Here is a 26,011-nt window from a genome sequence, read left to right as displayed (position 1 = left end):
GATCAGTGGAAGTACAATATGAAAAATCTAGAAATTACCAATCACTAAACATATGTTAACAGTTTATTCTCAGAGTGTCTTCAGTAAGAGACACAAAACTAATGTAGAACAGTTGCTGCATGGCTACAAAAATCTTCTGCAAAATTTGTATTGGTAAAACCTGTGTTCAACAGTTTGTGCTGTAAAATACCGAAGTGGAGGTTGTCTGAATCCTCTGTTAAACAATCAACCAGTACTTTTATAATTTTATTTTGTATTATATTGTATATTGTATTACTGGCCAGAAATAATCATCAGCTTGTGTGAATATACTTTCCTTCAAGAGGCAATTTTCTTTCAGGCTCAATGTTCTAATACTGAGAAATTCAATAAATGCCTGTTTACCAAAATACATGAGCGTTATATAACTTGAACTGATTACAAAAGCAAACATGCAAAACAATACATCCAGGATGAGTGTTTTCAGTTTCCATACATTTCTACATTGGTGTTATGAAGAGCTAGACTATTTGAACTAAAATAAATGTGTTATGAGCATTTGCTAAAGTCAAACACTTGACATAATGGCTGTGGGGCTGGCAGTGTAGCTTTGACATCTGTGTAATTTTGGTCTGTACCTTAGCAGTTCTTCATTTAACCCACAGCTACTGCGGTAGATTTACCAACAATTTAATTAATTAGAAGTGTGTATTGGGGAAAAACAGATTAAATCATATTAGAAACCATAATATTCTATTATAATATAAAACATATTATTTTAAATTCGGGAAACTGTCTAAATGTCTAGATTATTTGGCTGTAATGAATATTTTATTTCTCTTTAATTGCTTGTGTAAAATACACATTTGTGATTCATGCTCATCATGCTAGATGTGAGTGAGCAATTAAATGGTGCTAAATGACATGAGCATAAAGAGAGATTTCATCTGTCAGAGGGAGGCAGAAATCAATTAGAAATTAGACAAGTGAGAAAAGACAGATAGAGGAAGGATCAGAGGTGAAGTACCTTCAAAAGACTTAGACTTGACAAATCACTTGGTTCTCTGGCTGTTTGTGAATAAGCCATTTTTGTTTTTCTATACATATTTAATTCATTTGCATCTCTTCCCTTCAATACAGTTCTGTTGTGCACACTTTCAGGTGTATTTTTATATTGTGGAAGAGATATCTGCTGTCCATTCATCTGCATTACACATCTACACATGTTCCAGTTTAAGACTGTACTTCACGGTAAATCAAAGGTATGGTTGCTATAGATTACCCTGGCCCAAGAGTTGACATTACTCTACTATAGGTAGACCTATAGAGGTAGAGATGTTTTGAGTATTTTCAATATATACTGTAAGTAGCCAAAACAGCCAAGGTATTTTAGTGTTTATTCCTACATTAGGGGGAAACAGTTTGAACCACTCTTGAGCACAAACAAATTGCATGTTGAAAACAAAATTATGGGGCTAATCTCCTACAATACAACTGAAAAAAGGAGGGGAACGTTCAGGAATGTATTCAAATAAAAAATGCAAGCAAGAACATAATTTGCTATACTTTTACTAAAAACCACTCACTGAAATAATCCCTCCTTTAGGTTTATTAATTTATTTCCATCTATTATCATACATTCAATCTTAATAATTTCCCATATTATGTTTATGTTGTCTAATTATTTAAACATGTTTAAGGTATAACAGCAGAAAACATCATATGTAATACTATGGCCTGGCAGTGTGTGTTTTACTCCTTTCCCTCATAGCTCTTTGTATAATAACTTGTCCAGACTGCTGTATCATGTCACACAGATTGAAATAGGTCAAATGATAATTGTGCCCTGGCACCTATTCTGCTACCCTTATTTATTCACGGTATCTTGCTGTGTGCCTGTATTTCTTTTTGCTTGACTGTCTCTGTGCCAATCTTGTACCCATCTTGCATCCCTTACCATTTCTAATGCACTTTCCTTAATAATATACAGCAGGCAACTCATTCCCTTTATGCACTGGTTTATACCCCATTGTGTGAAGTCGAAAAGCTTAGTGTTCAGAGCAGGTACACATAGTTTGTAGGAATGCTACGTTCTCCATGTTAATAACAGCCATGCCTCCAAGCATGTACTGATATTAGGCGGTGCAGCACGGGTCAAAGCAGGGCACTGACTCATGTTTTGCAGAATGAATGTAGATTGTGACATCTGTTTGTGCACCTCTGATTCCGGAGATGAAAAGTCAGGGGAAACACACCACAGCCTTGCCTCATGACTGAGTGCCCTTTGCAGAACAGATGGCTAGGTAAGTAGTATAAGACAACATCACTTGGAATTGAATAATATCAGAAAGTAACCATCTAAGAATTGATGGTGCAGCATAAACCTTTTCTGGATTAGGATTTGAAATACAACCCGACACTTTCTGTGGAAGGATCTTTAAAAAATAAAATAAATACATGCATTTTATATATATATATATATAAAGCATGGAGGACTTCTAAAAATACAATCTATATTGCCACACTTTCAACAAATGGTTCACATGGCTTAACCTCCATTGGAGTATTAATTTTTTAACAGTCTTTAACAATTCCACCCTAAAAACAGTTAAAATCCCTGTGGACAAAAGTGCCTTTCTCTAAAGAACCAAATCTGTTCTTGACAGTTCTGTAACTCCTTTCCTGCAGGGCATTTCACCTGATGATTAAGTTTCCCTGACAGTATCCGCCAACACAATGTTTATACTTGGAAAAGAAAAAAAAAGTCACTGTTGACAGTGAAGCATTTGTATATGGGATGATTCTGTGGCATTAACCTCTGGCTGAAAAACCCTCAATGTTTAGAGGCAGCAAGTCTAAATTAATGTATTCCACATTTCCTGTGGACAGGAAAAGGAAATGTTGTTTTAACTTTTTTGACAATGTACTTCATTCATTAAATTCATTAAAGCATATCTTCAAAACAATAGCTTCCATCACATAGTAGCAAAGCAGAAAAGAGCAAAATCAATCTATGCCACTCAAAAGCCATTTGTGAAACACATTTAAACATGATGTAATTGCCTAGCATGGTTTTACTCTAGATATCTGCTTTTACATCCAGAACTACAGTATTTTAGTCAGCAAATCATTAAATTCAAGACTGTGAAAAATCAGTAATCTTAACTATTATCTACAGTAAATAAAATACTTTAATGACACATTTTCAAGGCACTTAACTTAACTCAACATCTGCCTATTATGAAACAGATATTTTCCATTCATGAAATGTCACTTATGATTGAGAAAATCAATATCGTAGCAGTCTCAAAGAACAAATTCATTAATGATTTCTTGAAGGAGTCACACAGCACATAAGCAGGTCAGAGTACATATACAACAGCCGACATTATTGCAGGGACGGAGTTGCCGAATTTCCTTGTTTTTCTTTAAACTCCGCCCAGCATAATGACATCATTTAGCTTATTCTGCTGCTTAACAGTATTCAAAACTACACTTAAATACCACAATCCACAACAAATGTAGAATGATCATCAAAAAATATGTAATCAGTTGCTCGACATGTTTACCAATATGCTGGTATTAAACAGCATTTTAAATTGTAATGAATGGTGTGAATATGTAAATCAAGGACTATATGGTATTCAGTTGTGCACTTTAGAGAGACCCATATTATACATAGTCCCTGTCTATAGCTATAGTGAAGCAGAAGCTGATCTGGCATAAATGAATCACTGTATCCTAGAAATCTGGTATGTTATGCACAAGCTGCTTTCAAATACTTTTAAAGAATCGCTAAAGGTAGTGGATCAAGCTCATCAAGCACAATCATAATCTCCTAGATCTACGAAGGCAGGTTGTTTCTTGCTGTGGAATTGAGTTTAATGCAGAATGTAACCATTTTAAGTGAATTCTGTCACAGAGAATGTTTGGATGCTTTCAACCTCAATTGAAATATTTACTCACCAGCAAGCCCATTTTGACAGCAGCCGTTTTATTTTACTTACTGCAGCAGCGCAAAGGTCATATTTTAAAGATCAAGATGTGACTGGATTTTTGACACATTATCTGCATTTCCAACCACAACAACGGCAACCCACAATGCAAAAGCCTTTGGATAATTGTACCAAACGAAACATGAAATAAACATGTTCAGAGACACAAACACAAGACAGGAAACTCTTCGGAGAATTGCACATAGCGACTATGACACAGTAGCCTTTCATTTTTGCATCAGCAACAGCAATCCAGATTTAAATATTCTTTTTAAATTAGTCAAGACACTTGCCTTTCTGTACTGGCACAGATATATTCGTAACATGGCCTGACATTTCAAGAGCAAAACAATGGGGTGCAGGAAATGTTCTTTTGCTACCATTGCTCTGTTTTGATATAAGAAAAGTTGATTTAAATAATAATTAGTTAATTAATTAGATAGGACGTTAAAAGAGCCGTTTAAGGTGCTGCTCCATCTGCAAACATTTCTTGTGTTGGGAAAAACAGTTAGAGCACCCCTCTGAGCACATTATTGTAGTCAACAGACTAAAGGGTTAACACTTTAAAACAATGGACACAACGTGCTTAATTCATGAATTAGCCATAAACCCAACCCATCTGTAAATCTGTCCCTGACCCAGAGTATAAGCCTAAGCTCATCTGCTGTACATGTGATCAACATCAGAACTCAGAAGAAGTGAATAAAATATAATCTATGAGGCATTATTCATGTGTTACTCATATGTTAATTTACTAGGAATTTTGGCTTATATTGTAGAGTGGCCAATTCAAGTAATGGAATACCTTAAGACATTTAAGCCATTTGTTTCATTGCTCTTTTCACAGGTTCACCTTTTCCAGAATAATATTCATATAACCAAAGGCAGTATTTGAAGAAGAAAGCAAGAATCCACACTGTAATAAGAATGAAACATGCTAAGAGATCAACAGAGGAATAAACCATGACTCTAGCAAAGAAAAAGAAAAAAAATATCAATTTAAAAATGGGAAGATTAGTTACACATAAAAGGAAAAAGCTCAGAGTTATAGCATCATGTCTTATAGTAATATGGTTAAAATAAGGTTGTCTAGACTCATACTATAATATAATGCATTTAACAGTGTCCACTTATATCACCTTTTAAATAGCATCAGTTATCTGCTGAAGATTTAAAAGCATTAGAGGTTCCACCACCATATAATTCCCAGTAAGTAAGCCATGGCTGCTGGTACACTTTAGATGGCAGAGGAACGCCTGGCTGTCCCATTACTTTTTGCACTATGTGAATGTTTAACCTCGTCTAGAACCTGATAGAACTGGTGTGTTTTTGAATGTCTTCGATCGTTCACTGGATTTCTTTGACTTTGTTCTAAGACTGTGAATGTTACAATATACACGCAGTCCTGCATGAGAGCCAGAAATGTCAGCAGTAATATAAAATAAATGAAGTGTCCAGTCCATGCTGTTAAGAGAGATGTATTAAATGTGAATAATTGTGTTCTATCATTATCAATACTGATGTTTCATCCCAAGACCTTTTCAATGGAGATGTGCTTCAGTGGGAAGTGACATCCTGTGCCAACAAGTAGCATGAGCACTAGACATCTGCCATTGACAAGGATCCGATTCCGAGTCTTTTTTCAGATGTATTCATCATTAAAAACCGAACACCAGCATGGCATTTCTTTAAAAAATTGATATACTGAAGCTAGCAGGCATCCTTATAGGTAATATATAAACTCATGGGGATTATATCAGTCTTTTAAGTAGTTAGTTAGTTGAACAGGTATATGGTATAATAATACCTACTGTGGATTCAGTGCCAGGTTTGTTCTTTCCTAAGGATGACAACATGTATCGGCACACACAGTTTACAAGGAGATTATACATACATATACAAACTACACATAAATGATGTCCCTTTTCTGAATGATGCCCAAGGAAATAGCAACACCTTCACTCTTTTTTATTGTGCTTTAAAAAAATCTCAACATGTCTAGAAACATCTAGGGCTTAATTTCCGTAAACCCATGTAAAAAGCAAAATGGAGTGATTCTGATTTTAATGTTTAGCCCACTGACATATTCACTCATAGAAAGAGCCTTGAGTTAATATAGTGGCATCATGGGTTGAATGGCAAAGACTTCATTCTGGGGTTAAAATAAGAAAAACTATTAAAAGTCATGCTATTTCAACACATGAATTACATGAAATGAAGTATTCTCCAAAGCTATTTTACGCTGTAATTTCTATCAGTCACAATCATGTAAATTAAGTTTAAATGTCAATTTTAAATGGTTTAATTTATTCTCTTCACTTTCTTTCAATACTCCATCAACATGTTATGCCCAACAGCACAGTTGAAAAATCTTTAAAACAAACTGTTTAAAACAATCTGTCACAACTAAGAACTTCAGCTAGGCCAACCGATACCACTTTCATCTCCATTTACTGAGGGCTATCAGTCACTCAGCAAAGACAAACCTACTTAATGTAAAATGACAATTAATACATTAAAATGCCAAATGAAATTTCTTGAGTTAATTTTACTAACAACCTACCAAAACATTAATGCACAGTTGCCTAGGTGTATTTGCAAGTGATAAATGACTCACTGGTGAGAAAACATATTTTGAAAAAGGCATCACAAATAGTAAAAGTTGTGGAGTATCTTGGAAGTTTATTCTATCATATTAATATCACCCCTTTTAAGATGGAGGACTGCAATGAACACATGCAGTAAATTCTGACACAAAGAAGAACCCAAGGGGTTAAAAGATAAATGGTGCAGTATCAATTTCTGTGCAGATGGTCCGCAGTAAAAATTAGTAACTGTTTCAGACTGTGCACAAGGCTTTGTCATTTTATATTACCTTAAAAATGACTTGCAGCAGAATTTTGGCACCACATCCCATGTCTTGTATTTCAATCACATAAGATTCTGGTTCAGATTAAAGTGAAGGCTGATGTCCCCATTAATTTTGCCACAAAAGCACTCATATGACAAGTGCTCAACTACATAAGACACGGACAAGGACTTCAGTGAAAGGATGGGGGAAACATGGAATGATGTTATTAAACCCAAGTAGGACATAATAATAATAATAATAATAATAATAATAATAATAATAATAATAATAATAATAATAATAATATTTTTAGTGAGAGGCGTTCATATTTTCTCAGAATGATTTGGCTACCTTCCTGACTATTAATATAATAACAATAACAATACAGTGGAAATATGTTGCATGACAATGTCCACTAACAAGAAAACGTATTCTCCACTCTTTTTTCATGAACACAGTTGCTTACCTGATACTTAACTGAAAGACAAACCACCCTATTTCTCTATATATGCAGTACTCTCCAATCTTGTTGACTGTCAAGCTGTAGTGGAGCAACTGAAGTCTTTAATATGTTTGTTTTTTTATCACTGTAACAGACACACATGCTGAATATGAGAGAAATCTTCGTGTAGATTTGTGCTGAAAGAATTTGAAAGAAAAATGTTAACCCAAACAACCACTTAAACTTCTAAAAGAACTTACAAAGAGGGAGCAAAAACTGAAGTGTGGATGTTTCCTGAACATTCACAGAAAAATTAAGCTGACTGTAAGGCATTCTGAGAGAGATGATTACCTGGGATCCCTCATAAAGCACGGCGATGAGTTCCTTGCATCAATAAGCCACTAGAAAACCAAACAAACAAGATGTCTTCTATAAGCTTTCTTAATCTCTTAAACAAATCTCTTTGCAAATAAATAAACAATGTTCTATCAATATTACCTTTGATGCCAGTGCTTATACGATACATATGGGAAATAAAGTGGTTGTTCTATTTTTTCAATATAATCAACATCAGCAACCAGGCAATCTAATGATAATTTAGCCTGTTGCACCACATGAATGGTGATCATTTCATTTCATTTTTGATGCTCCCAAATACAAAAGCAGGAATATGAATGCATCACAATTTCACATTTATTTCATGTTTATGACTGTGCATAAATTACACGTTCTTGGATGCTGTTCACTGCTTAAGTGATCAATGTAATGAGAACAGGTATTTACGAAAGAGGGTTAATGTGCGGTCGGTGGGGGGTACTCAATGGCTTGTTTAAAAACAATGCTGTAGAATATATCAATTATGCAAAGAAGGTACTGCTTTGTTGCAAACTCCTTGTGGGCATTGAGACAGCTTATTTTTAGTAATGGCTTCCTTCTTGCCACCCTTCCATGCAGGCCAGTTTAGTGAAGTGTTCTAGGTATTGTTGACTGATGCCCATTTCTCCAATCTCAACCACTGAACTCTGTAGCTCTTTCAAAGTTGTTGCTGGCCTCACAGTGGGATCGCAGTGGCACCCCCTCACCTCTTTCCTCCTTGCCTGGCTGCTCAGTTCGGAGCGCTGTGCTTACATGGATATTCAGAGACTGATATTTTTTGTGCCATTCTCCTGACCTGTGCTTTTCAATGACTTTATCCTTGACTTGCTTTGAAAGCTCATTGGTCTTCACGGTTGAATCTTTGCTTGACAGAGACAGGTGTTTTTACTCTGAAATCACATGAACCACTATTATTGCACACAGACAGACCTATTGAATGGCCTATTCAACTAAGTGTGTGTCTTAATAAGGTCAGTTTGTGCAACTGAATTAATTAAGGATTGCCACACCAAAGGGTTTGAATACTTATGCTATCATGACATTTCCATTTTAATTTCATATTAATTACCTATTTACTTATTTCTTGTAGGTTCTGCATTGAATGTGTGGAGTAGGTTGTGTCTATAACATACATTCATTCCTTCTTCAAATTGTCATGACTGCACATGTTAAAGCATCAAAGCGTAATAACTGACAGGGTCTGAATACTTTTGCAAAGGCACTGTATGGGGGGGAGGTTTCTCAAGCTAGCTAATAAAACACTATAAGCAGAGACTCACACATGTGTAGAGAGCTGTTGAAGTAAATGGAATTGAAAGTTTGTATTTATTCATTGAATTAGTGAATACAAAGTTAAAATTAAGTTAAAAGTTAAAAACACATTCCATTAATACATTTAAAATACTAACTTGATGTCACCACATACCTGGTGTTTGAAAGCTAGTGAGGATTAGAAAGCTCAAACTCTTTTTCTTACGTCTGCCATGAAAGGTAATTTATAATTGCTCCGCCACATTTGCATTATTCAATCAAAAATACAGAAGATTGAAAAAAACATCAGAATACTGTGTTTGTGTAACCCCACTTCAGAAAGCCAGGTTACATATGTTCTATGCATTTTAGTTGCAGTCAAACATTTAGGATTTACAGATCAAATGCTGTTGTTGTTTTTTTACCAGAAAACATTTTGTGTTCCTACAGCTGTTAAGTGCTAAACTATCTGACCTTCAGTTCACCCACTTAGATACTCATAATAAGGTAGATCTTGCTTCCAGGTCAGAGCACAAATCATTATCAACTAAAACCAATTTTCAGTTCCTCTGGACTGACCTGCACTCCTGCTAGGAAAAGTGCCGCAAGAAAAGGGGAAGGAGGTGATTTAATAAAGGGAGCTACTATTTCAAGAGCTTAACCAGTTACTCAGTACAGACATATTCTCAGTAAAAAGTTCACCTTACATCTAAACTGTAAAGAAGTTCAAGGATTTAAGAGGTTTTAAGTATTTAGATGGACAGGGGAGTTCACCCCGATGTCCTCAATAAATCCCCAGGTTTACAAAGAAAGCCCTCATCTATCTTACCTCTCCCTACTACGATATATTATTCGGCAATTAAATCTCGGTATTCCTTTCTGTATTCCCAGAGCACATTACTCAGTTGTCTTCATCTGTTTAAATTAAAAAATGTAAATCATGACAATTTTCATAATTAAATGCTTAAACCCGTGTGAAAAACAATGGCCCACACGTGTCCACATCTTTTTATAGTCTGCATTTATTGGGGACTGTAAAGTTGACCCTCGCCAAGACTGACATTTAACCTAATTTGAGCACTACTGAGCTTACTTTTAGTGCAAAATGTAAGTAAATCACTTAAAACAATATTTTAAAAATATATATGGATACAAATCTAATTTAAAAAATGGCATAGTACACAAGTCTTTTTTTATATCTTGTGAATGCTCTCCTTTGTTCTTCAAGAAGTTTAAAGAGTGAAACAGACATCCTGCAATCATCTAAACTCTCAATTCTGTGCCGTCATATTTTGTTACACAACTTCCCTGGACACTGATCATGAACTCCAACCTCCCCAACTCATTTTTATTCCTGAAGCACTTCCACAAACACGGATGTAAAAGAATTAGAGTCACACTCGTCACATTCAATCCCCCCTTAGGAGAAGTCTCACTTCATCTCCTGGGCAAGTGTTTCATCAGTCAAGCTTGACAAAACAAACAGAAATCAGATTCCTGTCCTTTGTGAATAAAATGTTACACTTTGATTCCTATGTGCTGAGACCAACTGTGCTTCATGTCATATTAAACATTATGCCATCATTCAGACCCTTCCATCATGAAGGTGCTTTCTCTTGCTTCAAATACATCAAAACCTGAATGGAAATGGATTTAGAGTCTGAATATTAATACAATTGACTATTTACTGTTATTGACTTTCATTGTTATTGTTTTATAAAATGTGGTAATTGCATTATCATATAAAAACATATTGTAATTAAGTTTTAATTACATTGTATGCTTCCAAAATGATGCTATCAGGGCTAACACAACACATCATATCACAATCTTAATTCATAAGCGTTTTAATATAAAACATATTCATGGTAACATGTATAATGTCTAAAAGGGTTAATGTCCCAAGTAAATTGAATTATACTGATTTCTAAAGTGACTACATGTAAGGAACATATCTATGCTTTGGTTTCACACTTGATTCATCCATGACAAATCTAACTCAGAATTTTGACTGGGGGCAACAGTGTGTCTCCACCATATTACAATGGCACATGATGCTCTTATTTTTCAAAGATGAACTTGACAAGCCTTTACTTGGCTATCCATCTCATCCGATCTCTCCCCAAAGATACTCCTTTGATCAGTTGTTGATATGCTCCCTTAGCCTGGTAACATCTCTCTTAACACCAGACGGTGTGACAGGGAAGTTCACTGCAGAAGGGTTCGCTTTAAAACATGTCATTTCATGTATACCATTGAGCATCTGAAGAAAGGGTCTAATGATTTCATTTACTCTCACTTTTAAAGAAGTGTGTGTCATTTGTGACTCCTCATGACTTGGTGCAGCTGAGCTTGAAAAGCTCATGGATAAGATTTATGTCTGTGAAGTTCTTACATTCATTATGCGTTGGGTGTTGTCTGATTTGCCCAGTAAAGTCAATTTCTATATCAATGTAACTGCTGTGTAAATAATATATAGATTACATCTGCATATAATGTTTATTTATATTTAAATAAACTGAAGTTAATTTACTCTGTGATGGAGAGAAATTAACACATTGGGCATAAAGCCTCCTAGGTATCTCATTCACTAAATTCAGCTTGGAGTATAGGAAGAGACCTACGGCCTACAGGTCACTGGTTGAACCAAGTTTGTGGGCCACAGTAAAGCTAGCCAAGTGACACCAGTGTTAACCGAGATACAATCGTCGAGGAGAATCATCAGGCTACTGCTTGTGTGGCTGGCTGGGACTCTAGTGCTGTGATTGATGGGGCTGCTCGAGATTCAGCCCACATGCTTTTGGCTGTTCCAAGCAGCTAGGGATCCCAAACAAGGTTGCGCATGGGGAGAAATTATACTGAATGACGTAACTTTCTCAATTGGACTGATGTACACTAAGTTAATATGGAAATATTCAAAGAATTATAAAATTGGAAACAACACAAAAGGTGTCGGCAAAGATATCATTAATAAGCAAGTCTAGTTATAGTTAGTGAAAAATACAAATTCAACTAAATGAATCATTGAATAACATTGTTTTAAATTAAGGGTGTGAATACTTTCAACTACTGCTGGAAACTGTATAGGGAGTCATTTTAAGGTGACTTCCTGGCATGACATATTTTATTGGTTTTTGATGCAGAATTAAGATTAATGCTAATATGAAACACATAATGTATATGAAAAATGGATCAAGACAGTATTCTAAAACCATGTTTCCAGAGGATGACCTCCTAGTTTGTAGGCTAAGCATATTCTCATACTTAGTGTCAAGTAAACTATGAAAGCATTTTGAATTATTTTGTAAAAAAAAAAGCTACATTTTCTTAAAAAAAAAATACATACGCAGCCCCCATTCCTTTGTAGATAATTGGATTTGATCATCCTCCAGTATGATTTTGCAGGTGACAGTACAATTGGGAAAATAAAACTGAAGCACACAGGAACAGAAAAATCACACTTTAACCATGGCAGTCTGAATTAAAATATAATGGTGCATCTGAGTGAGTGGGTTATTGACAAAGATGTACTGTAGCACAGTTCACTTGATTCATGTCAATATCAATCCCTCATAGGCCCTGAATCACAAAGATTTTTTAGAACACTACCCCACACAAATTTCTCATGATTCAGCACACATGTTTGAATGTCTATATTAGTTTTATCATGAAAACTCTTTTTTGAACGCACTGAGGGAGAAACCAAGGGGCATACGCTCACAAAATAAGTGAACTACATACAATGGAAATCTTCCTACAGTTATTAAAATAATATACCAATGCCCATCATTTTCTATATGAAAACATTGATCCTGGAAGAAAATCTCGTGCATCATGAAAAGAAGAAATATTTCAAAATATTTGTATTTCGTGATTTATGTCACAGCATTATAGTTGCACCAATAAGCAATTTTACAGCACACAACCCTTAAGTCCATTAAATTCAATCAGGTTATTCCTCAGAAATCCAACAGATTATACGGCCTGACCAATTAACATCCTTGATATATGCAAAGTATATAATATATGCAATCGTCTCCACTGTAATAATTTGAAACTCACATCTAGGTAAGAGGACTCTAAACTATACAAATCTTTAACAAGCAGGGAAACAGCCAATGAAGAAACCAGTGAATGCTTTCTCCTCTGTTGTTAAAGCGTCTCATAAAACCTCACAGAAAGGTACACACTTTTATTCATTCGTATTATATTGAAAATGAAACCAGAGCTTTAAAAAGTTTCTTTATGTAACATCTGTGAAATAATTTTGACAGAAAAAGGAGGGCAAAATAACAAACAACCTATCTGAATACAAAAGTAGAAACATTTCTGTATTTCAGTATTGTCTTTTCTTTCCTTAGTAATTCAATAAAATAATCTACTTTTGAATCATTCCAGTACCCAACAATGCTGGTCATTGGAGATTGCACTCTAGATAAATTAGGTTGGTTGCTTGATCTGCTGTAGGTTTTATAGGTCTCTTTAAATCACCACCTGCTGAAGACCTGAGAAAAGCGCTAAATTGGTTCGATTAAGCAAATACTTAGTTAAACATGGGCTAATTAAGAGGGTGGGTGGAATGAAAACCAGAGTATCCTGCAGCTCTGGAGGCACGGAGATGAGAGATAAATGAAAACAACAACACATCTGTAGAAAAGCAGCATGGCCCAGCACTTCAAAAACCCTTGTCCCTGCAGTTCAGAGGCAGCGTACCATTAGAGGTTGCGGAGGCCTGTGTGTCATTTTGGTAAAACATTTTTTTTTTTTATCACATTAAGTTAAAAGCACATTTTATCTCTTGCCATAGTGTGCCTGTTTGATTTCTAAACCTATGCCATCCTTTGCAAGGTCTACTGCATTGATACTGGTTAAGATGACAAACTCCCACCCACTCTGCAGCTAATTTCTATAGCCTCTAAACAGGTGGTGGTACCGGGTTTAATGTTTAATGTTATAGACTAACCTGGTACTGTATATCCCATTTTCCCATTTTGAGGCATGCCTGCATTGCCCATATTGAGACATGTTTGGATCTATTTGTCATATAAGTATATAAAATGATGGTTGCTCAAACCCTAAATTGGAGTTTCTTAAAAGGGAGAATCAAAACAGACCCTGTTTAACTGTCTGGTATTTAAAATGTAACAAATGACTACAAGTACTTAACACCATTAGTGTTATAAATAGGGTCTCAAAGCTTCTTGTAAGCAGAACAAACAACAGACAGACAAACAGGAATGTTTCACTTATAATTAAGTTTGAGTGAACCTACATTAAATTAAATGAAACAACAATTGTACTTTTTTACTAATTATGTCTTTCAATATATATTAAAATATATCTGATAAAGTGTCTTATGCTGATGAATTAAAGTGCATACAAATGGCATACAATGTGTTAGCTGAAACATTACGTTACTTTTCTGATTTTACATTATTTTCAATTCACACTTGTTTTCAGTGCACTTGAATGGCCAATTATGCCACAGGCAATTTGTCTCCCACAACTGCTTAAGCCAAAGTAAAAGTGACTTTTAGCCTACCCACGGTTTAAAGTCAGGAGCAACTACTGCTGTATGTTTATGTTGTAAACTAAGCAATGCGTGGTTTAAGGACCTAACAGATTTTGCAAGATATTCTCCATGTTAGTGTGCTGTAAATAGAAAAGTGCTAAGAAGCGCTGGCAGGAGAGAATATCTGCACCTTTCACTTTGATATAAAATATGGAAAGTGGCACAATGGGATAAGTAATGTATGTTCTGGTCAAAGGAAACTAAATTTGAATTACCCACATGTGTGACCAGACACTTCATAATCCTCATGGTTAGCAGGAAAATGAATTGGGCAATAAGGGACAGTTTAGCGATGTTCTGCTGGTGCAAGAATAGCTAATTTTGAATCAGTACTGTATAATATTACTGTGTTCCTCAACATCATGCAATTAGCTGAGGAATGAGACTTTTGAGTGAAAGGCTTGTTTTTCAGCATTATAATGACTTTGTGCACTTGTTTACTAAATAATTAAAACCAGATCAATAATTTAAGACAGTTTTGAAAATGGCATGGGATGGGAGTCTGACAAGATTGAAAATATACAACCAAAACAAATGTACACTGGGAGATAATTAAGACAGAGCAGCAAGAAATAGATGACGATACACTGTCAAAGTTGTGTAACAGAACATTTAGAGTACATGCAGATGTAATTGCTAGCAAAGGGAGATATTAACAGTTTGCAGTGAATTAATCTCTTCATTGGTCACATAAATCAATAGCTCATGCTTAGTCTTCTATTCTTAGTTGTATTTCAACAAGATTATCCAAAGTGTCCCCATAATTATGACTACCAGTGTATATATTATCTGATCTGAACACTATCCTATAAATAATGTCACAACGTCACTGTCTGTCCAGTTTCTATAAATGCCAACCTATACTTTCACAAGCAAACATGAGTAATGATCTTAAGGTTACTGCACTAAGAGAGCTCTAATGCCCAGTTTCCATTTATGCAAAGTGGTAGCACATTCCTCCACTGCAGATTATCAATGGTAGAGTAAAAGGCTTCAGTCCCTTACCAGTGTACAATAACCCGATAATTAAAGAATGTTATTTTGTAGGAAACTCTTGCATGCTCAAATCTTGCCTTCAGGGTGTCCTACTATTTATTTTATTTTATATGTAATCTCCACTTAAGGCAAGATTTATTTGGAGTTTAAATGCAAAGGTACGTTCCTTGGGGAGCCAGTTTTAATCAATAAATGATGTACTTGTAATGAAAACACCAATGGCAACTAAAATATAAATCTGGTTTCAATTTTTCATCACAATGTCTTTGTAGTTAATATGAAAACTAGCTATCCAGAGAATAGTGTTATCTCCATTACTAATAAAGACATACAGTTCTGAAAATTACTACTTTTAATCTTCAGTTTTATAACACATAACAATAGTTTTTAAAAATATAAATACAGGCTTGAATTTATATATGCCTATGTATATATATATATATATATATATATATATATATATATATATATATATATATATATATATATTCAACAACAGAAAATCCCTGGAGTAAATACTCTCCCTCCTCTCCTATCATCAGCACTGTACACTGTCCAACACCCGCCTCCATGTGTTAAACTGACTCTCAGGCACAGCAGCATCAATCATTATTCTCTTGAGTTACATCACTTGGATTCCGATGAATCATTATGGTAAGTACCCCCCAACACACTCCAATTCCTAAACTCTGTAGAAACCCAAGAGATCAATTTATTTTCAGACAGTTTTTTTAACTGAGATACAATCAAAGATACAAGTTTTCACTTGTTGAGAAATCAGCTTGATTCCCAAACTTTCTCCTGTTTTGGGTTTGGTTGTTGGAATAGTTCCTTCTGGCTTGAGGTGATCTTGTAGCACCGCTACTTTATAGAGTCCCCTATACAAAACACTGACTTAAACCTTTACTCTACAGAGAAGTACAGGACAGCTGTGTATGTCCAGTAGTGTTATCCTCTACAATGCTCAGATCACATGATGCATTACCACAAAGGTTATTCTTGCCATAATTAAATCAAGCAATATCAACTTTGGTTAAAATATCACTAATGCAAATCACCTGCTTCCAAATAAAACCAATCTACAGATGTGCAAAGGGAAACAGATGCACCAAATGTGGTTTTGCCCAGTTCCCATGTAAGGAATAAAAGTGTACATTTCAAAAATACATAATCAGTCAATATTATATTTGTCTTAGATTTTAAGAAAAGTACAGCAATATTACATTAAAACAATGCAATACATTATTTACCATAGTGGATGAAAACAAAGCAGTATTCCATCATGAAATCACAGTACAAATATTAACAATACACTTTTCAACATAACCCTTTAGCACTCTCTTGTCAAGATCGTCAAAGCAATTAATTTAGCTTTTCTTAGTAAATAACTTGCACACATTATTTGTACTGGTATCCTAAATTATTCTATGCAATGAAAATGCTCAGAGTAGGAAATACAAGTTAGTAAATCTTCTCTTTCAATCAACAAGTTTTTAATCAAAGGTTCATTGCAATAGCCACTGTCATGTTAAAGGGGACAATTAGGAAAAGAAAAAACTGGAACACATCTACGAATAACTGTACTTCTTTTACACAGCACCAAAATGTATTGTAGATGTACCTACTATGTTTCTCAATTTGCTCACCATAGCCTATGCCTCATATTTTCTAGTTATATCTTAAGCCCTGCTTAAATAATTGTTAACAAAAAAATGTGGTCATCTGAAGAACAAAACTCTCAGCACAGCTCTTTTCAAAGATGCTACATTCATGGCAACTTTCCTAGAATTCAACATAACTGCATGAATATATTTTGTGAGGTATTAGGTGAAATCAATAGAAGAATACAGACGACAATAGACAATACATTAAAAACACCCTTGAGATTGAAAGACTATGTGAAAAATTAAATCACCAATTTATTTGTTCAATACTCAATACTTAACTGCTTATCATTTATCTTAATCCTATTATACAATAAACCTTAAAAACAATAAAGATGTAAAGGATGGTCCTTGGTGTGTTAGGCAACAGCAAGTAGTGGGGCTGTGATGCATCATGACTTACTCACCATAATCTGAATGAATGTGCACTATAGAATAGCTATAGGCCTGATTGATTCGAACCTCCCAGCAGTACATCATATGGCCTGTGCAGATCTCTGCAATCCTCCCTTATACACGTTTCAAACAAAGATGTACACGAATGTTCTATTTTAGGAACCAGTATTGTAATGTGTCAGTGTCTTTATATTCACAAAAAACCTTTAATTATATTTTCTCGATTCACTTGCACTTGATGTGCAACACTTTTATAAAACTATATGTTTCTGTTTAAAAAACTCTAAAACTACTGTTCTATTTCCATATGAATACATTCTTCCAGGTGTCCAATCATTACAAACACATGATGTGGCACTAGATGTAGTCAAAGAAAGTGGGAGAAAATAATAGAAAGTTGGTGAATGAGTAATAGCCTTTTTTATTTTATTTTTAAATAGAAAACATGTTAAATAGTTCATTAACATGGCACCACCATGACACCACAGTTGTCATTTAATGACAATGCCTTGTGATAATGAACGGACATGCACCCTTCATTTTGACACATTAAGTATCAGGCATCAGGTATCAGGTATTTTTACCCAAAACTAGCTGTGATTCCACGGAAAACAATATAATGGGGATAACATGGAAGGTGGGCAAACCTCATTGAAGTACACAGCTTGAAATGTGTTTGTAGTATGGATATGAGGTATGACTATTCAGTCAGCATTCCTTTCCACTACAAATGTCAAAGCTCAAAATAGCTCTCCTACCCTTGTTCTCAGACAATAACTACAGTTATTTCAATTTGGTTTGAATGCAAACATAATACTCCTTGCAGCCTTACAGCTTACATTTATGAATGTGTTCCCAACACATATCCTAGTGCTTGTACTTGTACTTGTACTGGTACTTGTACTTCATCAAACATATTTTTGTCAAATGAACGATTTCTTACCAAAATTGAGCTGTTGTGTCCAGAAAAAAACATGTACATATTTACAGGAAGATTTATGGACATGTCTTGGATATAATGGAGAGATATTTGGAAGTCTAATTCTGAGCAGCAAACTAACATAATACAAGTTCCCATAAGAGCATCTTACAAAGACCTGTCACTCTATTAGCCTAAATGTTTTTAAAGTGTTCCTCTTATAGCAGATATTAATGTGTTGGTTTAATGATTTTGCAATTCATAAAACAACAAGGAAAATGCAATTTTGATAATGCTACAGCCTTTTGATCAAATTCAAGTTCCTTTTCAACACTTTTATCCAGGTGGAAATAATATAACAATGTATATAGATATTATAAATGCAAATAAATGCAACTGAAAGAAGTCAATCAGTCAATTGGGTGAAGGATTAAGTATTAGGTATCAATTATACACTAGTATTATAACATACATACATGTGATTTTCATTTTTATTAGGGAAGACATGGAAAAACATGAATTAGATGCAGAATGACTCAGATTAGAGCTGAATGTGCATCATTAACTTGGAACCAAAATCCCTCCAAGGGTGTTTAAAGGTCTTCTGTACTGAAGGTACATCAGGATAACATCTTATACTATATTTATATCCAAATCAGAAAAACTGTTAAAACTCATTGTAATTTTACTAGTCGGAAAAATTTCCAAAGAACACTTGTTTCAGACCCACAAATGATCATTGTACATTGAACATTTAAGATTACTTGTTCCATAATAATCTTTACCTTTATTATGTATTATGTGGCTAGCTTACCATGATACAACAGTTGATGATTTCTTATATACAAATCAGTGACCTCATATATTACCTTGGATTTTAATTGTACTTTGATAGTAATCAATGTTTAGTTTTAACAAATGACACATTCAAGGGGCAATGGTCATTGGTGATCATGTATCAACATTTACAGGAATATTTTGGTGAAAAATAAAAACTCACCAGCGTAAAAGGAACTAATATCTTATTTAAAGACCAAACTTTATGTACAAACTGTAATCATTTGATAATAAAATGCAATAGACAAATTACTTCACCTATTTGAAAACACATCACACAAGAGTCATTCAAACTTTTAATTAAAGTCTGTTTAAGTCTGTCATGTTAGGAAAAAACTTCTACCTTGGCAAGTTTTGAAATGACACATACTAATTTTATACTTCACTGAAATATCTTCACTGGAATCTATTATTTTAAGTTGTTGATTTTGGTTTCCTTCTACTACACCTACGTTCAATTACAAAATATATAATTTTGTCTATGGCAGTCTGTTTTCAGTCAATCATCAGAAATGCTGGCCAGTCTTTCTCCAATGCCAATAGAAGAATTTGATGAAGTAATGAAAATCCCATTTATTTTTATACCATTGTATGTACTGTAGAGTATCGAGTATAGAGTAATCAAGCAACCTACAACCTTCAACAGACAAAAGAAAAAAAATACTGTTCATAATGTGTTTCATCGTATGTGTATGCCCATTTTGTATTGTCTTGAGTCCATTTATGTATCGTGTTATCTTAACAATACACTCAACTCATCATATAGTAACAGAGCAACAGTAATGTGTAATTGTGTACTAATACATCCTGCAATGTGCTGTAGCCAGTTCTAGCCAGAATGGCGCATGCATAGAAAATGAAAAGGCTATAAGCATAGACTGCTGTTTTGGTTAGCATATTGCATATATGACTGATAGTAAGTCTGCAGGGCCTTTAAAATTCCCAAAGTGAACTATGGGGTATATTGTACAGAAGTGGTACATGACAGAGTGGAACCCAACCCAGGCAGGAAAAAATAAACCAGTGAACAAGACTACAATATGTACAACAGCCTATTATTCCATTACTTCAGAAACATGTACTTTTATTCTTCTTTATCACAGTCTCTGCACTGGTGAACTGGAGAGTACAACATCAGGTTCTAGTAGTAGTATGTTATTATACAAGTTTGCCTCCCATATGGGACTTTACAGTTACTGCTTTGTTGACTCCATTCAAGAAAAGTTATCTTTCATTCTTCTTTTTGGAATCTGTCCAGAATATATATTTTTTTCATCATATCCATACTGCATTCATCTGACCCATGTGCATTTATTTTTCACTGCTTGTCCTGTCAGATTGCAGCATGATTTGGCATAATTCCCCACCAACTCTTCTGCTAATATGTTCGGTTTATGATCCATGACCTTCAGATTCCTCAATATCTTCTACTGGGCTGCTGTGACAGACCCAAAGCTTCAGGTTGATGCTTCAGCTGACATATCTGTACTTTTTGGCACAGAGTACTTTGGCAAGTGTTTAATCTTTGTCACAGTTCACTGGATAGTCACCAAGGTCTTCTTATGAGTGGCCATTTCCTGGAGAACCATGTGACTCCAGACAGTGGGTTAGACACAGCACATTATGCTGTATTTAAAATATACATTTAGCACATGTTGATTATGCATATCATTAGCTCAGTGAATAGGAAGGGAAATAATAATGACAGTGTGGAATATAAGCAATACAAATGTAAATGAAAAAGCATGTACACTATTCACATGCAACCATTACATAATATTTAGCAGCCATGTGGCAAATTCTATTATTTCCTAAACTGCTCAATGTTTTCTCTTTTGTTTGTTTTTCAATACATTTAGAATACACTCAGTACCTTGAAACACTAAACTGGTTGGTATGAATGACCAATGCATTCTGTCAGGGCAACTATCTGTTTTTAAAATAAGTAAACAGATGAACTCTGTGTCAGGGCACTTAAATGTAGATGGCATTATACTGCCACTGCTGCTTCGGACTGTTGATCATATTTCACCACATAGGATTCAATAACAGAAGCAATAGGCAGACATATAGTTGCTTTTAAAATGTAATTCCCTTTTTATGGTCTTGCATTAATATTTTCTTCAGCGTCTCTTCACAGACTCATGGTGGTGCCAGAACAGTGCATCCGCATGCGGAGGGTATAGTGGGATACCCATCACTAACACAGATTCTGTCTCTAGGGTTGGATATGTTGCTGTCACTTGGGTTTGCACTGGGGATAAAGAGCAAGGCTGACATGTGAGTCTGGGTCGCAGCCCTTGGCAGTCGCTGGGCCAGAGGAAGGGAAATGAGAACGGTAGCTGCAGCAGGTATATTGCAAACCCTTTAACCGGTGTGAAGTACATAGTCAAGAGTTGAACAGACTATTCCTGCCGGGATATAGGCTGTCTTTAATAAAACATGCTTAAGGCAAGATGCTTGTTGTTGTTTTTTTGTTTCATTTTTCAGGAATACACTAAATCGTGTTGTTTTTCAATATATAGTCTCAGCTTCTTAAAATGAGCATTTATCACATTGTACTGCTTAAAATATACAAAGAACAGAGAACTAGGAAACCCTTGCTTTAATTTGAGCAGATAGTAGAGAATATACAAATGTTACACACCTGAATGTTTTAAGATTACATTTCCAAGACTCAATGGTCTACCACACCTTAATATATTGGATTGAAGCATCACTTATACATATAAATAAAGCAATAATATATAGATTGAAACTTTCTCGGTGTAAATGCACGATACAAGTTCGCCGACAGGGGGCGACATTCTGCTTGAACCCGCTTCCAAGCTTGTGCCCACCATTAAAATATATCCTTCCTACAAACCTGGCACACTAATTAAAAAAACAATAATGTTCGGACAGAAAACAAACAATCATCATTTGTATAACATGCTAATGACATATAACTTGGCCTACAATACTGTTCAAATCTAAATAATGGCACCAAAAAGTAGGTCGAAGTAACTCGAGCTGATATCCACGGCAGACTTCGCTTACTGCGTACATTACATTGCAAATATGCCAATTTTGAAACTACCACTGCAATTTAAGGATGAAAGGTTTAAAAAAAAACATCTTCAAGAAATACTGGCAGATTTTAACATACAGACACACTCGGTTGATGTCTTATTTTAAACCAGAACATAATCCACAAAGCAGCCTCTCTTTTGAGATCTTACTAAATCCACTGACGCATCATGCACGCAGTCTCCCACAACTACATTGTTACAACATGACTCATGCCAGAAGGTTTGTTTTTCAAGTAAATGAAGAACTGAGCAAAGTAAATGAATACCAAATGTATAGACTGCCGCTCAGCTAACAGTACCATTTAAGAAATAAACCAATGAATCAAAAACATGTGAGAGATATTTGAATTATAAAACACAGTGCTTGCTTTTGACATTGATGTAAGTGGAATGTGTGTATTTGTAATGAGGATATTGTTGTATTGTGTTTTTTTTTTTATGTAGTTCAATGCAATCATATGACGTGCTAGACAGCATAGCCATAGTCTGTATATTTTTCGCAACAGCAACAATATATAATAATAATAATAATAATAATAATTATTATTATTATTATTATTATTATTATTATTATTAAAAGAAGCAAAACAAACACAAAAAAAGGCAATCCATGATTACTGGCAGAATAAACGAGACTCGACTTTGGTAAAGTGTCTTGATTCAATAGATCCTGGTCACGTCTATATGCATGCAACATGCACAGCATCAGCAACAACAATCATACATTGCATACATTGTATAGATATGTTTGGAGTCTTTATGAAGACATGGCAATTGTTCAAGTACACAAAAGTAATTTTGCGCCATAACAAAATAACAAAACACTTATTTCCGCAGGTACACAAACACACTTTGTAAGCAGATGTGTGTATGCTGTCTGCCCATAACAAGTCCCCTGACAATGAACCCCAGGCAAGGTCTACAAAGCACAATTGAAAACACAATATCTGCACATTTCCCATTGCTTAATTTGTTAAGCCATGAGCCATAAAACAAAAACAAAAAAAAGAAACTTAAATTAGTTCCACTTTTAACTTGTTAAAAGTTTTCTAATTTCGAGGATCTAAACAAATCAAGGAAAACCCCCAAAAAACAAAGCCACTGACCTCTTTGAGTTCCTTTGCTACATCCTTCAAGTCTCCCAGGACCATTTCTAGATCCTCCACAATGGTCTTGATCTGCTGTTTTACCTTGGCTTTGCAGGCTGCTCCCTCTGACGACTCTGCCTTTGGTTTCCCTGACATGCTTCTGTAAGGTCAGGAGGTATTTCAGGATCACGAATAAATCCCCTCACCACAGGAAGAAACGTGTGCCCCCTTCATTTTTAGGGTCTGTGTGCTACACTTTCCTTTCCGTGGACCACAACTGTGCCGAGCCAGGGCTGCAGGATCCCGGCCAGCACGCCTGCGCGACAGTGCATGTCAAAATTAGAAGAAAAAAATCAAATACAATTTAAAAAATGGGAAATAGTAATGCTACACCAAAAAAACGCCTCTCCAGGTTTTCCATTTCATTTTTTTTGGTCTCAGAAAGATAGATCCGCGTTCTTGCAAGAGGAGTGTTTCTTTTCCCTAACTCCTGTACGTTTCTCCATGTAGACACGTATTTCTTGCAATCAACAGTAGGAAATCAGCTTGGATCGTGCAGGACAGTGTGGCATGATATATTTAAAGATCAGGATCCAGCCATCCGCAGATACACATGTATTGTAGAAATCTGGGAATAGTGAGAGATGCTCGAGTCTGCTCTTCCCTTCAGCATTGCATAGCACACATCTACATTAAGCGTTCAAATACCCCATCATTAGAGGACCTGCACTTGACAAATCTGCAGGGGAAATTGTACCAATGCAGAACAAATCAGCATCTGAACTATTTACACAGGCAGTACGGGTTAGTAAGTAAAATCAACTCCGATGCCAGCGGGTTATCTCGCCAAAAATTGCTTGGGAATAAGATTGCAAAGCGTCCACTCCGGCGGTGGATGGCAGAGATGATCTAGTGGTTACTACTAAAACTGCAGGACAATTATTCACACGGATTGTCAGACTTATTTATTTATTTGTTGTTTCGTTGTTTTACAAATAAATGCGTTCATACATATTACTTCAAGGTCGTCTTTTCAAACTGTACAGCTGTTTTGTTAGCGTGTGTTTTATTGCAGAAATCCTCTGACAGGGCGCAGCCGGTGAAATCCATCTACTGTGTTGCTATTCTTATTTTCTCCCGGTTTATTTGAAGGAAACAACTCTGGCTTTTATCGACTTATATCAAGTGTGTCCCTGATTACCTTTACTAACACGAAAACGCACTATTTACACCCCATTAGAGCCACTAGCAAAGGCAGAGTCCAGAAAACTGTTGATTTCACGTTCACTTTTCCTAACCTTGACAGTTTGTGAAATAAAAGCCAAAGCAAAATACGTTTTGTCAATGTCTTGTCGACTTTCCCTACCCTACAATAATGCCAACAGTGTCATATTGGTCTGGTCATTTCGCCTTCCTCTTTTCAGATAGCTTATACTTTCATTTTTACATCAAACAAGTGATGTCATTTGAAAGACATTTCCGGTTACAAAGATTAACAAACTGCTGAACATTATTGGAAACATATGGAGGGATATGTTACAATGTAGGCTACATTCCCCAGACGGTCAAAATAATGGGATCAACTGGAGATCTCACTAAAATTCAACTTAAATGGAAATATACTACAATAGTACATCTGTAAAGTATTATTTAGAGCTAATACTAATAATGAATCATGTACTTCCAGCAGTTTATACATTTAAACTAAAAATATAGTAAACAATCTGCACTATAAAATCTGCTGGTAATTAAGTCACTGAAAATGCATGCAATTGTGGTAGGATTGTCTTTATTTCCATAAATACATGCATGCTCCCAGCACAATTTGCTTTGTGTATTGCCTTACTGGAAAGGTCAAGTCAAAGCACTATACCAGAATGATGTGACAAGTGTTAAAAATAAACATCTACGCTCCAATCTTCACAAAACAGGATCTGTTAAAAACTCAAGAGCTCCAATCCTACTCAACTCTTGCAATAAACATTTCTCCAAAGTAAGCAACTCCTGGTAAATCTTCAATGATGTGGCAAAAATAAATATATGCAGAGAAAAAATAACAATAAGTTACATGAAAAAGCCAACTGTTTGCTTGTAAAAACTAGGTTATTCCCTTTGTTTTATTACCTCTCTAGCTGTGATGCTCCTTTGTTCCTGTTTTTTATCATCACTATACTGTATTAACTGCAGAATATTGGTCTCTGTTTGAAGTTAAAGATGTACTATATGAAGTTTCTTTTAATGTTCTTTATATATTATTACATAGGCTATTTTCTGAAGGTATAGATATAATAACTGCAGCCCTTCATTTCCCCCTGACTGGGTTACATACTACACATTGTCTCTTTGCATTTTGAGATGTTAATTTACTCTTTTAATATGAAAATATTGCTTGTGTTTCAAGTTTTACATCCCCTTTCTTGCATTTTTTCCAAATTATTCTGAACCAACACCAAAGGAGGGTGAAATGATTGTTTTTATTTTCCTCATTTTAGTAATTGCATTTTTGTTTCCTGAAGCTGAATTTAAAACACTGGCATAAAAACTTAAATCTCCTCTAATTGTCAATTATGTCCTA

General features: G+C 35.1%; 1 protein-coding gene across 2 annotated transcripts in view; it reads right to left on the bottom strand.

Annotated features, from left to right (window-relative positions):
- prr16 (proline rich 16) overlaps positions 1–24,840 on the bottom strand; it is a 73,443-nt gene extending 48,603 nt beyond the window's left edge. For both annotated transcript variants that reach the window (XM_066711316.1, XM_066711317.1), the window contains exon 1: positions 23,455–24,840. In XM_066711316.1, the coding sequence (XP_066567413.1) occupies positions 23,455–23,592 (138 nt within the window). In that variant the 5' untranslated portion in view covers positions 23,593–24,840. The remainder of the gene's footprint in view (positions 1–23,454) is intronic.
- Positions 24,841–26,011: the final 1,171 nt, after the last annotated feature.

This window comes from Amia ocellicauda, chromosome 8 (assembly GCF_036373705.1).
Source record: "Amia ocellicauda isolate fAmiCal2 chromosome 8, fAmiCal2.hap1, whole genome shotgun sequence".
NCBI classification, from domain to species: Eukaryota; Metazoa; Chordata; class Actinopteri; order Amiiformes; family Amiidae; genus Amia; species Amia ocellicauda.
Note: the sequence above shows the minus strand (reverse complement) of the source record. Positions and strands in the feature narration are given on the sequence as shown.